The sequence below is a fragment of the Notothenia rossii genome (assembly GCF_949606895.1).
Source record: "Notothenia rossii genome assembly, chromosome: 6".
NCBI lineage: Eukaryota > Metazoa > Chordata > Actinopteri > Perciformes > Nototheniidae > Notothenia > Notothenia rossii.
This window is the reverse complement of record NC_136909.1, coordinates 31,709,295-31,727,457: the sequence shown is the minus strand read 5'-3', so window position 1 is coordinate 31,727,457 and position 18,163 is coordinate 31,709,295. Positions and strand designations below refer to the sequence as shown.

General features: G+C 40.4%; 1 protein-coding gene across 2 annotated transcripts in view; it reads right to left on the bottom strand.

Annotated features, from left to right (window-relative positions):
* kank1a (KN motif and ankyrin repeat domains 1a) overlaps window positions 1-18,163 on the bottom strand; it is a 59,689-nt gene that overhangs the window by 24,310 nt on the left and 17,216 nt on the right. Inside the window, exons 1-2 of one of the 2 annotated variants that reach the window (XM_079688914.1) lie at window positions 11,536-11,635; window positions 10,639-10,685 (exon numbers count right to left, since the gene is read on the bottom strand). In XM_079688914.1, coding sequence (XP_079545040.1) covers window positions 10,639-10,666 — 28 coding nt within the window. In that variant the 5' untranslated portion in view covers window positions 10,667-10,685; window positions 11,536-11,635. Of the gene's footprint in view, window positions 1-7,238; window positions 7,367-10,638; window positions 10,686-11,535; window positions 11,636-18,163 lie in introns of those variants that run through there. The other variant, XM_079688913.1, reaches the window with a different exon arrangement.

The following is an 18,163-nucleotide window of genomic DNA, read 5'->3' as shown; positions in this document are numbered from 1 at the left end:
GCCCTTAAGAACAGATTTCATCAAGATATGGCCTCAAATGGCAAAAACTCATCAGATGGAGACTAAAGTTAAACAGAGTGGCGCTCATACACACAGCTGCAGAGTGGAATAATGAATACAGTGTGGTACTCACACACCCGCTGCAATAAAGTGAGTGAGCGCAAAGCATTATGCAATGCCTGGGTGGAGGGGACTCTGGTGGCTGCACACACACAATTTTTCTCATACAACCAGCCTGGTATTTCCTGGCTCTGCCTGCAAGCTCTATACGCCTAAATACTCAAGAAAAAGTAGACCCAAAGTTTCATCGACGCCTCATAGTGCAGCAGGAACAGCGAGACACATCCGCTAGTATATATAAAAAAGAAAAAACAGGAAACAAAACAAAAAGGACGATACGTGCGTTAAAGCTGCACATTCCTGCCCTTTCCAAACGGAGCAGAGCAGAGGCGCTGGCTGTGATATATTACTTTTTCTAGAAAGTCACAGGGCCGTGCAAGACTCTGCTGCCAAATTCAACAACTTAACTCCGTACATGATGATGCAGCAGGAAGGAAATGTTTGGCCCTCCTCTGCAAACATCGAGGCAGTTTGGAAAACTTTGCCCAACTCTTCCTTCATAGATGGTCAAGCAAAACAATCAAGAGACTGGGTTTGCAGACTGGGTTCTTTCAAGTGAACGGATCTGAAATAATATAAAGCAACGAAAACCTGAGAATATGACCCTCTAGGAGTTCCACATTATATATTTGACATCAAACCAGTTAATAATGTTATCACCTGCCATAACTTCCATAAATGCTTCTGCCTAAATAGTGGAACACTCTTCCCATCTAAAAAACACATTACATTCAAAAAAAACTCTAAAAATAGACTGAGGTGCAGAAAAATAGAAAATAAATCATGTTTGACCACATTTTCATTTTTCAATGCATCAAAACAGGCATTTGTTTTTCGCTAAACATTATTTTTACAGGACTAAAAGTCAACAAGTTGGCGCATTCGAGGCAAAATGCTGACATCATGTTAAAGCTATTACAATGGCAATGCTAAACATCTGCAGGTTGTAGCAGGTATACTGAAACTGTGTTAGCATGCCAACATAAGCCCTTGCTGAAGTCATTAGTTCTGAAGGTGTTTGCTCATAAACCAGTGTTGGACTGACCAGCTAAAAATGGCTGTTGTAGCAAATTGCCCAACAATTAAATGTTTTACTTACTCTAAGCGAACATTTTATTGAACAAAAGACAAAAACTACAACATGTTAAATGTACACTTAGTTTTGGGGTAATTACTGAGCTTTAGAGAGACTTGGAGGATTCATTCAGTTTTTATAAAATACGCTAACTGGAAGTTTCACATATATAAATAAGGCTAACCCATGTTGTTCTTCAGACTAAACTAGATTAAGTGCACTATTGTTGGCCGTACATCACCTGCTCATGCTAAAATGATATACTGTTCCCTACTGGCTACAGAAGGCTGACAATGAAGTCATTAGTGCACACTAAGTTACAGTCACATGTAAACAAACCAGTTAAACATGTATTCAGCAAACACTGCTGTGTTAAGCCAACAATAGTCAGTCTAGTGAATAAAACAAACCATTATTCGGTTTAGTTTACAAAGACAGTGCTGTGCCCCTTTGGCACTAATTATTATAAGCAAGCAGCACTTATACAAACACATAATAGGAAAGTGACTGATGGGGCACAGCAAGAAAACAGTACCATGGGGGTTTCAAGTAGCAGCTGGGTAACTGTCCCCTCTGAGGAAACAAAACCACTTCAGTGGGTTTGAATAAGCAGTCGGGGGTCGACCCATCAGAAAAACTCAGACCGCTGCACTCTGTCCTCAGCAGAATGCTTGCATTCCTTTCAGGCCTAGGCTGTAATCTCTGCTCTGAACAACGACTACCCTGCATGAGGGAAGATGTTTGTTTTTTTGGCAGTGGACAAACAAATAACTTCAGTTCATCATCATTCTGTAATTGTCTTAAATGGTCAGTATGAGGCATATTTGTGTAATGATCAATAATGTTTTACACCAATTATCAGCTAAATAGTTCTGAGGACAGCATTCAGTCATCTGAGAGAGCCTAAATGCAAAGCAAACTGGCTTAAAACTAAAGGCTATTGTATTGTGTGTTGTGCACTTCTTCACAGTTAGAAGTAGATCATAAGAACAAACATGTAGGTTGCAATGCTTCCACTCCCCACTAAAGTATGTAGCTGAGGCTGATCGAACAGCTTCCTAAAGCACCCCCAGAGGAACAGAAGACAATATATATACATGTTTTACATGCAGAGTAGAATAAAGGGTAAACTGCATGTGTTTAATCAGTGATTCAACAAGTGTCCCTTAATGAGAGTTAATAAAGTCATATTCTGGCTGCAGAGAAAACAATGTCAGTTTTCTCAAGATATCACGGCGACTACAAGATCCCCTAATCCGCTACAGCAGGAGCATCTCTACAACAACAGGTTGAGTTTCACCGTTTTCTTCAAATTCTTTCTGGGAGCAGGCGACCACGTTGGCATGTTAACAGCCAACACTACAGAGAAGATATTTTTACTTTTTGCAGCGGGGGGTGGGGGGCTATCAGTGGTAGTTTAGCATTCCTCAGCATTTTTAACATACTTAAAGTTACAATTGATCAATAAAAAAGGTGGATGGTGGTAACCTAGCCTTTGAAGTCAATTTAACATCTTTCTTGAATATTCTGCATGGTAAAAAAAAAAAGAGGATCATATCTCAAAGTCATGTTTACGTGGAGGTGGCAGATTGTCCTGAAAGCATCTGTCCTGCATGCTGAGCATTCCTGAAGGGATTTGGGAAATAAGAAGCTTCACTCTCTCCTGTTAGTCCCGACAGGAATGCGAGGTGTGTGTGTGTGTGTGTGTGTGTGTGTGTGTGTGTGTGTGTGTGTGTGTGTGTGTGTGTGTGTGTGTGTGTGTGTGTGTGTGTGTGTGTAACTGACAGCTTCACACTGAAGTGTGGAAATCCTCATGAACACCTCTGTGTTTCAAAAACATGAAGCGATGAGAAAGTAAATTCCAGAGGAGCAAATCAATTTGTCCACTGTCAGATAACAGGGTATATGCAGGAACCCTGAAGTCAAATTTAATACCTTTCAAGACCTTTTTTAAGACCCTTTCCATACATTTTAAGACCTCATCGCCACTTTGAGTTTTAACCGGTTACATTGGCGACACACTTTACTATACTTTATTGAAAGTCCTTCCTCCTTATCTTCCAACCATTTGGACGCAAACTTGCATTTCCCCAGAACGATGTTTAACAACCGGCGTAAACGGAGCTTCGCGCGCCATCAAGCAGTGAGCGTGCGATGTCCTGTTCAGATGACGTCAAATCCAACGGGATGCCATAAATAAACTACACAGAATCACACTACACACCTACGCAATGATGATTACATTCAGGCACACTGTAGAATACAACCTCTTTGGACAATTGATATACTTATTGAAAACAAGCTACAAAATGTAATACCTTGGAAAATGGAATTAATACTTTTTAATAGCCTCAATTTTCGCTAAATTGAATTATCAACTTTTAAAACTTTTTAAGACCCCGCGGACACTCTGGATCAGGGGTCGGCAACCCCTGGCACGCGTGCCAGCATTGGCACACGGCACCGTAACCAGCGGCACACTAGGAATAAGTGGGCAAAAATATTTAAATTGTATTTTCGGATCCTGAACGAGACCGCCGCCAGAGCGCGTCTCCCCGTTACCTGCAGAAGGAAGCCATGCACGCAACGCAGCCCCGCTCTCTTTAACTCCAGGTGACTTTCTGCCGCTTTCCTCCGTGGTGCAGTGCTGATCGTTTCACCACGGAGGAAAGCACTTCACTAATTGCAGTACCCATAAGGAGCTGTACAAATGCCGCAGTTTTTGCGTAGCTGTGTATTTAGTTGAAAGCCCAGTGGCGATCTGCTCATCTCTCATCGAAATAATATGCTACAAAGGGGAGGACTGACCATCTGTGTGTTGAACTTTCCTGTCGGCTCCCAGACCGTAGTCCAGGAGGGCAGAAGAAACAAGCTTCAGGTTCAATAACCCACTTTAGCTTAAATGACTGGAGAGAGGCGAGCTCTTCTTGGGAGGACGTTGCATTTATTTAGCTGTTCTTCTGTTTCACAAATTACATCACAGACCTCTGTTTTTCTGCTTCCTCGTTTCACTTCCAGAAACATAGGGCCTTTCTCACTTCTCTTATATTTCATTTCCTCGCTCCTCGGTCTCGGTCTCACCGGAAGTTGATTTGTCTGCGCCATCTTGAGTCGCGGCCCAATGGCCTTATTTTTGTCGGAGGAGCGATATTGGAGTAGCTATAATTGAGGAACCACCAAACCATCCTCCGATGAAATCCTCAGACACTCGCCCCGCCCCCTTACTGTGTATCGCTCACTGATTGGACGATGCAGAGCATGCACTGATCTGATGCTTCTTGACATGAGAGCAGTACCCCAGCGGAGTGAAGAAAATACATGAACCTCACGGGAGTCACTCCTCAGTTTATACCGTCTTTTGTGTCAATTAATGTATCATTTAGTTACAAATATGTGATATATCTGAACCACAAAGTGGTCAAAAATCATTTTATTCATTTTTTGGAAACATTTTCATGATCGCTGTTTTCGTTTTACATTTTAATTTATTGTCATTTCCATTCAGTCAGTCATTAAGTGCTATTTAAAATGTTAATTTGCTACATATCCAAACAAACAAACAAAGTGTGCAATCCAATCTAACTGGGTTTTGATAGATAACATCTCTTTTTCTTCTCTCAATTATTTTATTTATTTTGTGCACTCAATATCAATCAAACTATTGCTCGTTTATACATTTTAAGAATGCCGTTTATTTTTTTTGAGAATTAGTTCTTATTTTATTTTTATTTATTTGGGTCTACAACAGATGATACAAATGTTTGTGTCAGTAAATGTGTACTAAAAGAGGCGGGGGTGTGTGGAAATAACGGGGACAGAGCTGGCTGCTGTCAGACGATCAGCTGTGCGGCGTCATCACAAACGGACGTCGCTTCACGTGACGCCCCGGACAAAAGGACGTCCCATTGCTCTTAAAACTAATTTCCCTGCTTCTCATGGTTTCCTTGCGTCCCTCCATGCTTCCTTGGTGGGAGGGACTAGTCAAAGGGAACGACGCAAGTGAGGGACGCAAGGAATCCATTTAACCGAAGTGAGAAAGGCCCATACACAAGCCACACCCCTCTCTCTCTTTCTCTTAAAGCAGGGGTGGGGAACCTTTTTCCTCTCAAGGGCCATTTCAATTTTTTCAACATCCTCCGAGGGCCGTACAAATTATTTACCGCTGCTTAAAAATACTAAAATCACAGCCCATTCATTTGGCCTTTCTTTCATGCTGTGCAAAGAAAAAGCAACCTCTTAATCCAGATATCTTGCCATGACTCGCGTATGCGTGTACGGTTGTGGCATGACCACCAAAACAGAAATATATGGACACGATGTGTGCAATTTAGTTTCCTATCCATGTGAACATGATTTAAAGTGGGGGGGGGGGGGGGGGGGGGGACCTAACCTCCTCTAGGGGGGTATGGGGGCATGCTCCCCCGGGAAGATTTTTTTTTAAATGTTGAAGTTAAAAGCATCAATCTGGTGTACTTTGAGAGCAGCATTAAGAGATCTATGGATACATCTCTCAACACCCATATGAAACAGAACTGTAAGGAGATTTATCTTTCTTTATGGATATTTTACAAATCACTCCCCTTTCAAACTGTATTCTTGTTTATTGATAACAACTTTTTTTTACTGCCATATAGTATTATATACCTGTTTACTTTGTTTTCTTATTTTTTGTATAACTATGATGATCATATAAAGATGTGCCTTTACCTCAATGGTTGTAGAAAAAGCTTCTTATATTCGTTAGCATAGCTAGCTAACCAGATGCTAATAACAACAAAGTTATTGACTGTATGATCAGTGTGACAGATGAACAGATCGCCACTGTGCTCACAACTAAAGACACAGCCACGCAAAAACTGCGGCATGCTCCTTATCTGAAGTGCCCGAGCCGTGCTCTCCGTGAGAACTGCACCCCTGTCAGACGAGACCATGGACGAGACATATACCACGTGATGACAAGTTAGGCTCGTGTTGTGTTCAAGGACCCTGATCTTGGCCAGGAAAAACAGGCTCTCGCTTGTTTAATTCTTTTGCGGTCTAGATTTCTTTTTTGCGTGTATTTATAAATTACCTCGAGTCGAGGGCCATATCAAATTGTCTCGCGGGCCGTATACGGCCCGGGGGCCAGAGGTTCCCCACCCCTGTCTTAAAGGAACAGCAATCTCATCTCACTCTGCATGACCCTAATATCATAAAATGTGTGCTCTGGAGAAACACAGAACGGACGATCGTCCTTATTATTATTATGCCCTTTAAACCAATTATTTAAATGTGTTTGTTCAAATTCGGCATCATCGTTGGCACGCTGATAACAATTATTTATTTATTTTTAATGGCACTTCATATCAAAAAGGTTGCCGACCCCTGCTCTGGATAATGATTATAACAGTATGTTCAAGGCCCATGAAAATGTTATGTCCAAAAATACACACACCACAAATTAAAATGTGCTTTTGCTAGAGTAATACAAATGTGTGTAAATGTCAGAAGAATATGACTAAGTGTTCAACTTTTTATGTAATGTGGTGTCAAGATTCTAAAAACTTGAACATTTCATAAAATATATGTACCATTTTAATGACATGATAATGATAAGAACTCATTAGCTTTAGGTAAAAATACGATATAAGTATTTCTCTACGTTGCAAGGATGGAAAGCTTACCCTCTGTGTAACGTAAGACAGAGGCAGATGTGATGCAGGAGCTCACCAGTTAAATATACATGTCTGACACAAGCCTGAAACTGAACGCCTATATCTACATTTAGCTCCATTGTATCCTCATACCGCCATCTTTATTTTAGTAGGGATGAGCACATGTTGAGCATGAGGCAGCAGAGAATCCTTCTACAAAACGACAGAAACTAGTCAGTCTGATAAACAACACACATGTGCAAAAAACAAAAAGTAGATATAAAACACAAATTGTAAATATAAAGAAAAACAAATGGACATACTACAACATCTTCAATACATGCACAATTACAATCCAAAGAAAGTGGAAGCTCAAATGGTAAAATATTGTATCAAAAGGGATGGTTTACCTGGGCCATTGCCATTCACATGCATGGTTTGTGCCATGGCTGCAGCTGTGTGCTTCGTCCCACAACAAGACCTACTGCTGTCATGCAACTGCCATGCATCAAATCCAGATTACCATGCAACCTGCAGACTGGGACAAAACACAGAGGGACACATTTTAATCACATTGTTGGTAAAAGAGTCCCATGCCAACAGGCTAGCAGCAGTTAGAAAAAGCACTTTAGATCAAAGAGCTCTGCAGATATCCGTATCATATGAAATGAAATCACAAGACAATTATACAACATGACAAGAGGCGTGTCAAGCAAAGGCGTGCTTTCAAAACTAAAATGTTTTCTTAAAAGGTGAGATGGCAACGTTAAAGTAACTGACTTGTTGGAAGAACAGCTACAAAATGTAAGACAAGACAACAAAACAGTTTCAAAGTTTGACCAGTGGTGGAAGAAGTACTCACACCTGCAATCTAATTAAAAGTACCAATACAAACATGTTTAGAAGAAACACATTGCTGCTGTAGCTTTTTGCTGTTTTAAGGATCTAGTTTTAAGTCGATTGGACATCTCTTTGCTGTTCACCAATCACAACAGAACCAGCCAGCTAACCAATCAGAGCAGACTGGGCTCTGGTTTCAGACAGAGGGTGCTACAGCAGAGGGAGTATGAGGAAAATAAAGAGCTTTCTGAACATTAAAGCATGGACATGTCGCAGTCGAGGCACAAACCTGAAAATGATCCAAATAGGGCCCCTTAAATATCTGAGAAATATTGGATAGTTTATTTGGGTAACAACCGTCTCATTCTTCAACAATCTATTTTGTATTAAAGCTTTTAAATGTCATTTTATTTTCTTTGAAAGGTGACTATTAAGTAAAGTATAAAGGAGAATACAATGGAAATACTCAAGTACAGATTTCAGGTACTTGTACTTTCCAGAGGTGCAATGCTTGAGTCAATGTGATTAGTTACTCAACATTCCAAAGCTGCAGACGTTTAAATATTTAATGTTTCGTTACACAAGAACCTTTTCTTTGAGAAAGTTGAAGCCCACTTTAGGGGATCGACGGCGCTGACCTCTGCTTATTCACAGGTGTGTCTGCATCTGACATTTATGAACATAGAGGTCCTGTGTGCACCAGCCCCGCTCGTCATCAATGGATACATTATGAGCAGGAACAAAAGAGCTATTCTCTTATTAATAAAATAAATAAAAGAACCAAAAGTCGACTTCATGGGTCTGGTTTGTCAAATGAGCATCTGGAGGAGTAAATATGCAGACAAAGTCGTCTCAGATAGACCCAGGCTCCCATTTTATACTCTCTCTGACCTCAGACTATAATTACCATCTCGGCCCAGTTTATCACTGGCTCTCAAATGGCGCATTTCCATTGCAGGGCCTCGCTCAGCTTAGTACGGTATAGTTAGGCCTTGTTAGGACTGGCTCACTTTATGCTGCGTTTCCATTACAGTTTAGTAGCTGGGGCAGTAACTATAGTAACGCAGTGTAGGCGGAGCTGTGACGTCATCCTTAATGCGAACCACAGAAAACCAACATCAGCTGTTAGCTGTTAGCCCTCAGAGCTCACAGCTCCTCATATCTGTTCAGAAACTAGACAAAAGTTAAACAAGTACAAACCACAGACTGTCTGTGTCATGGTGAATGCAGTCGCTGGTTTATTTATGTCTGTAGGCCGTTGTTGTGAGTGTGGACGGTCGGAGCATATACTGCGTTAGCTTAGCCAATCTCCATTCAGAAAACACGCATTTTAAAAAGGTTTTTCGCCTGCCGTCTATCTGCAGACTTGTCCAAGCATTAATTCATCGGCATCATTTTTGAAAAGTGTATTACAATGACATCACGGTAAAATCTGTTCATTTTGTTGTAGTTGTAGCCCCCTTGCCAGCGATTCTCTCTAGTTTAGCATATTCAGCCCGACTCAGCCTGGTTGTTGGCCTGCTAAGAAGCTCGATTTTATGGGGCCAGAAAAACTGTGCCGGTATTACATCAAGTGGAACGCAACCAAAAACGGGCCGCGCACGGCATGGCATGCTTAAACCGTACTGTAGTGGAAATGCGCCAAAAGTGGGATCAAGGCCCGCTAGTGGTCTTTAGGAGGGTCCTTGGCAGAATAAGACAGGCTGCAATTTCCAAGTTACAATGTACACCTTCAACCATCAAAAATATTCTTTAAATAAAATCCTCAACCAGGCTGACCTGTGAATGCAGTCCAATAAAACAGTCTTGCAAAAATAAAATACAACATTCATGACAAACTATAACATTAAAATGTAACTTTAACCTCTTAAAGCTAAGATGAAAGGTACATCTCCATCAGTAAAGGTCATACTGTATACTGTATTAGTTTAAGTCAGGTGTGGATATTGAACTATCCACTTATTCCGTATTGAAATATTTCCCTGCATCTAATATAGAAAGACGAGTGTCTGTTTTTGAATAATCCAGGACCCACCAGTAGTCTGCCTCTTGGTCAAATTGACGCAATAATTTGGGATTATAATACAAACGTAGGACAAAAATATGATGTAGTCTGAAGCTAGCATTGCTTTACCCACAATGGTGTACTGGAACAACATTTTTAAATCCCAGTAATAACAGAAATGGTCCATAGACAGACACCATTGCGTGTATGTATTGCAAAACGATCTGAAAGGCACAATTTATCAATAGTCTTTACTGTGAGTAGTTACTTTCAAGGCAAGGTTTCAAAACACAGCCTGGATCTGCATGTTGCAAATCCATGTGTGCGGCGTGCATGTACATAAAGTCTGATTATAGATCTGATAAAGAGCTACGAGATATAAATCCACCGTTACAGAGCGCGCCAAACTGTTCCAACAACCAAATAGAATTTAGTCTATAGTCCCTCCTACTTTCTCACACATTTAAAATTAACCTCTGCATTTGACAAATGAATATTTTGGGAAGCTTCTTCAAAGAGTCTAGATGCCTTTATTAAGTTGGACACCATCTTAATGTTGTTGCAGTAAAATATTTGATAACACTATCCTGATATGCAAGACCCTTCCTTACACCATCAACAGAGGAACTTACAACAACAATAATAATAATAAAAAGTGGTGTGCATACAGAGACAGAAGGATGAGACTGGCATGTCACCAACAGGAATTATGCTTCTTCATTCGAAACGGGGACAAATACAAGCGTAAACACACTGCATCCCAGTATAAAAGAAACAAGGTGCACGCTGACAGATGAACAATATCCCAGTTTAACAAAGCAAGTCAAATATTTCATGCTGACCTTGTGTAGCTTTCAGACAGTAAACTTAAAAATAATTATTCAGCAAGCAACTCAGCCCAACATCAAAGCTCTTTTTCCAACTTCATGCAAAAATATTGAATCAAAAAACATCATTAGACTGACCAAACATCTCCCAAGCGTCCAGTTCCATGGGCTACAAGAAAGTGAACCTGAAGGAAGGAGCAGGAAATACTCAGATACATGTACATCGTGCAGTCAAAGAAAAGGAGAAAAAAAGCTCTTTATCACCAGCAGCATATGACAGAAGAAAACGTTTTGTTTTCAACAGTTTGCAAACATTAGGCTTTTGAGAACGTTTATCCTGTAGAAGAAGTAAAGCTGCTCCATACGTGTGTTCCCATTTCCACCGGGTGTAAATATTGTATTAGTGAAAGCTCAAATGTAGCTTACAGCCTGTTGCAACAACAAGGCGTCATCGTGGCCTGTTGAGCAGAGTAATCCTGCAGGATCTTACATCAGTGTAAACAGGGTTGGCATTTTGGAACCAGTTTACAATGGTTCAATCAGACTGATAATGTTGAGGGATAAACAAACAGACACTGAGCAACGGTTTATAAAAAGAGAAGTAGTAAGCATTCATTGGTACAAGAAACTGGAAGCTCCGCATCAAAACGGGTAAAGATTTAAATAGGAAAGGGTTCTGCTTTCAGTGTCAAAGACCATACGAATGACAAATAGGGCTGTAAACTATGAGTTTAAACCGTTTAAACCAAAAGGTGTTCAGTTTAAGATGGCATAAAAAAGGAAAGCAGCCATTTTCGCAAGAGCAACATTTTGTTCTACTCTTTGGTGCCTAATGATCTCTAATGTCAATAATACACAACTTGTGTGATTTATACAGTTAAAATAGCCATTACTGAAGGAAAAAAGACAAACATCAATAAAACAGAAGAGTCCAAACTGTTGTACAATCCAGTACACCAGCAGCCATGTGGTCACATTTCTTTTTTCATCACATGGCAACCACAACACTGCCATTCTGTAAATCATGCAGCTTACCTGTTACTCTCATTCTAACTTCCTCCCACTGCTCGCAGGTAGCAAACACTGACCGAGTCCACAAGAGCCCCCCGACAACGAGCCTATACCCAGCAGCCCTCTGAGCGAGGGGGGGATAAGTTTCACGGCTAAGATTAGACAACTTCCTCAGATGACAGGCAAACGATCTGTGTCCTATAAGAGGAAACAGGACTTTAGGCCGTTTTGGGAAGAACCGACCCCTAGGCTGGGCCTCCAGGTGAAACGCATGGCGAGCTAATGTGGTTAACAACCTGTGGTCACTTTTATAGCCTGCGCTGACCTTCCACTTGTGGATGAAAAACAGCTAATGAGGCAGACAATGGAGCGTAAATGGAAACCTTCTCATGGGTGGTTACATATTAACCAACATGGCAGCCTTTCCCTTCAGCCCTCAGCAGCTAAAGGTGAAGACAGAGTAAACAGGAAGTCAACAAATCTAAACCAAGATCAGCCAAGGAGGCCTTCGAGACAAGCAATGGTGTTTCTAAATAATGCAAGGCATGCAATACTAAGATAGCACATTTAGCTACACAACAGAACAAACTTGATACATATGGGAGTTTAAACCAAACTATTTTAATCTAGGGAAATAAAGGTTAATGAGGGTGATATTAGGCCTGAAAGAGTAGGGGGAAAAAAATATTGCGCTTATTTTTGACTGATATTTGCCTTTACGAAGTAGTGTAATTACTGCAATTTGGATATTGCACAAGCCATATTGCAATTTTGATTCATAATGTACCCCTACTTATAATCAGACAGTGTGGTGTAACACTATAGAAATACGCAAATATGATACATGTCCATTTAAAAAAAGAAATGGGAGTAAAAAGTACAGAAGTATTATCAGCTAAATTTATCATTAAGTTGTAACTGGGCCATTATCATTGAAGCAATTACAAGGTATAGCTGATAGACCTTTGTGTGCTTTCGGAAACATAGGCCAATAAACAACAATACAAAACGGAGTGCTTAAGAGGGATTACATGAATTCAGAACGTTCACAGTTTACTTAGTGAAGCTTCAAACATTCAAACTGTGGCCATAGGCACACAGGACATCAAGCTGATGAACTGTGGACAAAAGCAAAGCCTTGTAGATGACCAAGTCAGGTGTGGCATCATATGAATCAATAGCTCTGCTTATTTACTGAAGTGTCATGGAAGAAGTGACCTCGTTGCAGAAAAAAAGTAGTTGGTTTCAAAGTCATTACAGGGCAAATAAAAAAATATTACTTTTACACTAACTCCATGAAGAATAATCCAACTAATCTTTACAAGTTGTTAGATATGCCAAAAAAGGATATAACTCAACCTAATGCACTGAGTAGGAACATTAATAAATAGCCTGATATGATCCGTAGGGACTCACGAGTGTAGCAGCAACTACGTTAGCCAACACAAACCTGAAGGACTTGTTTTGTTCCCTCTCAGCTGTTCCATGAATATGACAGGGGCTGCAGGTGCACGTCAACTGATTTACAGTGACTCAGGTCGGGTTCCTCTCCACAGGGAGGTGCGCGTGTTCAACAGAAGACAGGCTGAATTATTTACTGTAATACGAGACGCTCGACATGCAAGACAAACAAAAACAGATCATTACTAAATCAACTAGTCTTTAAGACAGCTGCGAGGATATGAAGTAGATTCATTGATTGCTCAACCGTTGGCAAATCCATTGGCACTTTTCAAGCAAAAACATCCAACATTACGTAGTTTCAGTTTCATTATTTTTGGGATTTCTCAATTTATATGTGATAGTAAATTGAATATGTCTTTATTCTGGACTGACAGTTTGGGAGGAGTAAAGGAAAACAAGAAGACATCTTTACCTCCCTGATCAGGATTATTCTAGAATTACAAATTATAGTTTAATTGGTTGCAGCTCAACACCGAAGAGCAGTGTCCGATCAGAGACGGAGGGCGAAATTAATAACAAGCAAAGCAAGAAAATTAAATATTGAAAAGTTCCTAATCTTGAACACAAATTGTCCATCCTGAGAGAAAAGATAACTAATTTTGAGAGGAACTTGCAAAGAGAAAAATAAATTCCCCCAATGACTGCCAGGATTCAAACTATACTTGCATGTCATTTTTCCTTTAAAATCACCTAATATGGAAGGGTAAATCAAATACTGTACAGTGTACAACGAGATCCATTAAAGCCCTGTGACAATTTCAAAGTACAATTGGAGTGGAACGAGCAAGAAACAACTTTTTTATTTTCAAAATAATGTAGCAGGAAGAACCACACAGGAAATACAAAGGCTTCTCAGAAATCAGGAATCTGGTCAAACTTCAACTTTTACCCACATGTTGGCAAATGTGTAATAGTTGCTGCTTGTGTGGTAAATACTGCATGAAAAAATAAAGTTGGAATCTGGATATTCTGAACAATCTCAAGTCGAATGGGCCTTGCCTCGACACACTGGATGCATCGAGGCCTTTATGTTTGCCATATAAAAAGGGAAAAAGGGACAAACTTAAGTCCTGACAGGATGTGGTGCGACAGTTCACATTTTCCACAGAGGAAAGAAAGCGAAACACAAAGCTCGGGTTTTGTAACTTGTGTGTCAAGAGTAAACAGCCTGAAAAGTTGAGGGCTATAAAAGTTGCAAACCCGCTGTGCTGAACATTCAAGGGGCTTGTTTTTCCCCTAATAAAAAGCAGAGGCTACAGAATGGAGGGAAAAAGCCTCCAGAGTGGCATATTTTGATTCAGCTGCATCAAAAATGAGCTCAGTAGCATGAAAACTTTGTGTGTGCTAAAGCATGTACGGAATTGTATCTTTCCACGGATAATCAAGATTGTTGCACACAGGTGGGTTTTCCCTACTTTTTTTGTAGTGACTAGATGAAACCCAATGCATATGCACTGGTAGATAGAGACACGTGCTAATGTGAACATGTGTGTGTTGGCATAATTGCACAACAAGCAGTGGCCATTTGTCATCTCAGTTCTGCATCTGGCCCTCATTAGGAAATGCCTTTGAAGCTTTGCAGAAGAAGCTGCTGTGTGGACTACAGCCGGACGCCTCAGCGAGGCTGTTCACTACCGCTTTGCTGAGTTTTAGCCGGTGTTGACCCCCAGCTTGTGCTGTCCAACGGTTTGTTTCCCTTTGATGTCGTGCATAAGCCTGCTGAGTTCAGCCGGCCTCAAAGCCTTTCAATTATCCCAGCAAGGAGGGAGGAACTTACAGGAATGAAAAAAGTCAGCTGAAGACTTTAGGAGTCTACAGACAGGAGGGTGCTAAGTTACAAAAACAGAAGAGGAAAATAAAACACTTCCAACAACATCCAAGTAGTTAAAAGTCCAGACCTCCCATGCTAACATCACAATGCTAACATGCATCTGTTTAGCAGGTAGCATTTGTTTATTAACACTAAACACAAAGTACAGCTGAGGCTGATGGGAATATCATTAATATTGCAGGTATTTAAATCATTAAGCAAAATACTGGACATATAGATATTTTTGACCTGGTGGAAACACTACTGAAAATGCACCACCAAAGTTATAAAAAATTAGCATCAGGGGGACATGAATGTCTTAAGCAAATTGCATTAATCCGTGTTGACATCCTGGTGGCACTACAGAAAAAGTCAGGGATCACCAAAGTCGGTCGGAACCTTCTCTATGGACCATTCATATCTGTACACAATTTGATGACAATCCATTAAATATTCTTTATATTATTTTAGCTGCAGCTTTAGCGCTATGATGCTAGCATGGCTAACAGTGAAATAATAGATTGAATATCAAATATTGGGACATTATGAAGGAAAATGCCAATGAATTAAGTTGTTTAAATGCTAAGTTAAGCATTGGAGATATGTTAATGTTTCCCCAAATCTCCACCTGAACTTCCATTTGTACTTCAAACAATAGTGTGTTAAAATGTATAGAATAAATTGTAAAAATAAAAGAAACAAGTACTGCACTGTACCTTTAAAAACAGGTTCCACAAGTGGGTAGGCCTATGTAAATTAAAACAAACTACTAAATAACTAACTAGCAAATCAACAGCCAGCAAATCAACAGCCGTCACAAAAGTAAACTCTTCAGTCGAGTCGTGTTGCTATATTATCACACATCCAGTTATTTCTGCTGCCATTACATTCAACTCCTTTCGATTGCTCCTCTGGCACAGAAGCTGCCGTACAGGATAAACATAGCCTTTAAGAATGACAAGACAATTATGGAAATCAAAGAAAATTATACATACATACATACACCCACTCATCATTATGTTCATTCCTCTAACCTCATTATATCCCTTTTAGGAAAACTGCTACTAAAATGTGTGCGGTCTATGCAGTTAGCCTACCCCTTATTGAACGCAAGAGTAGAGACCACATGTGGAAAAGGTGCCTATCATGCTGCTCCCTTATTTTAGGAATGTGCTTTATCTGGTTCAAACTTTTTATCTGGACAGCTGCTCTCCAGAGGTTCAGCATCCCCTCCTGAGGATTTTGTGCAAAACAAAAAATATGCAGATTTACCAGGATCCACCCCTCTATCTTTCTTCCACAATATTTCAACTCCAAACGCTACAATAAAAGGTTGTGAACAAGATTAATTACCCAAAACCTAGCTGTAAGATTCCATAGTAGATTTGCGCAAGTTAGTTGAAGATGTGGTTATGAATACCCGCATGATTTATTCTTCTGGAAGACGACTTGTGAAATAAAAACCTGGTTCTTCAGCTCTGTGCTCCACCTACGATTCATTACTCTCAGATTGCCCACCTCTGCCGGCAGCATTGCCAAGTTCCAAACAGTGTGTCAGTTTGTTATTGGTTCAACTTTGATTTAGCCTTCAGCTTGTTTTAGGTAATAAAAATTCATTTGTTTGCGAATAACAAAAGCTGATCTTATTTTTTCATTATCAATCCTAAGAAAAAAACCTGTTTTTTATTCCCTCTTGTCTCTCCCTCACTGTTTCCCAAATACCTGACTATAAAGAGAAGAAGAGACATACTGAGGTATATTATTAATCAGCCCTGTTAGCTCAGTGCAGCATGGAAGAGTGGCCCTGCGCAGCTTTAAAAAAAAAAAAAAAAAAGGCGTTATCCCCTCGTTTCGGCACACAACCTTTTCCTTTAAAAACTGAGATTTCTTCTTTTCACAACACTGCCTCCTAGAGGAAACACATCTAAGGTCCTGGGAGCATGTTGCACTCAATAATGGCAATGGGATAAACACTGATACAATACAATGTTCCAGATATGTTGTCCACACATTGGCAAGCTTTACTCTATAAAGGAATCACTTCCTACAGCCTGGGTCCAGATTGCTGTTGAGGAAGAATATTTTTTATCCACACAACTTGCTAAGTATTTTATTATTTAATAGAATAATCTCTTTGGTCAATAACCTTTCCAAGAGTCCATAGTTAAATCTTTCATATGCTTATCTGAACAACGGATCTGAAACTCAGAGATAACCCATAGAAACAGTAAAGCAACCCCATGCTAAATTACTTAAGGGATTAAACATTTACAATGATGTTGATTCATTAAGAAATGGCTTCAATTGTCAACATTTTATTTTTCACTGACCTTTAAAATGTACCTAAAAAATATCTAGGCCTTTAAAATATCTGCCCTCCACGTCAAAACTTCCCGTTTTGTGCACCAGGTAATTTTGGCATCCTCCAAGAACATTTCATTTTGAGCTGCAGTGGTTTCTAAACAGCCGAATCCTAAGACATAAAGACATCCTCTTGCGATCAAACCGTATTTAATCTCTTTAGTTATTTTTGTTCAAGCTCTCCACCCCACTCCCTGATTAACTTCTCTGCGCCCTACCCACCCCCCAACATGACCTCCGGGTCCGGCCTGCACTTGACCACGGACGGACTGGAGCCTGTTGTTTGTTTAGCTCTTGAGTGGAGTCAGTAAGGCAGAGGAGGGAAGCCATGGGCTGGTGAACACCCGCCCGCTACTCACCACCAACCCTCCCTTGCAGGGGACCCTCCTCAGTGGGGCACCATGACACTCTGCAGCTTCCCCTCCTGAACAATATACAAGTTACTTATTATTTAATTTGTAATACAGCCTTCAAAACTAGAAAAAGACAACAATTGCCATAATAGGAAAATGTACTGTCACACGATATAGGCCAATACGTTGTTATCAATACGATACCTGCCTAGTGTCCTACAGGGACCTGCGTTTTCTTTTTAAACTAAGAACAAAGTCTAGAGACCGGACTCCGGATAAAGTCTGGGGCAGCGGTGAGAGACCGCCACTCCCAAAAGCTTTCACTTCTGTTGTCAGCTCCCTCAAAGAGGTATTGTGGGAGAAATTCCCCAATTTAAGTGCTCCCATGTTTGCTTTTGTGCCAAGAGAGCCCACTCTGCTGACCTTTTGGAGGAAGACCAATGGGATCCACCGCTGCCCTTCTCCTCTGACAGCAGCCTGACAATGAACAACAGGCTAATTAAACTGATGACAGCATGGAGGAGGGATAAGAGGATTTTTGTAAACTCCCAACAGACACGGAACTAAGCCCAAAGCCTTAGACACACTGTTCAAATACTGGTCACTAGAGCAGAAAAATAATTATTTGTCTCTACATTTTTGTCATACCTTTAAATCTAATCTG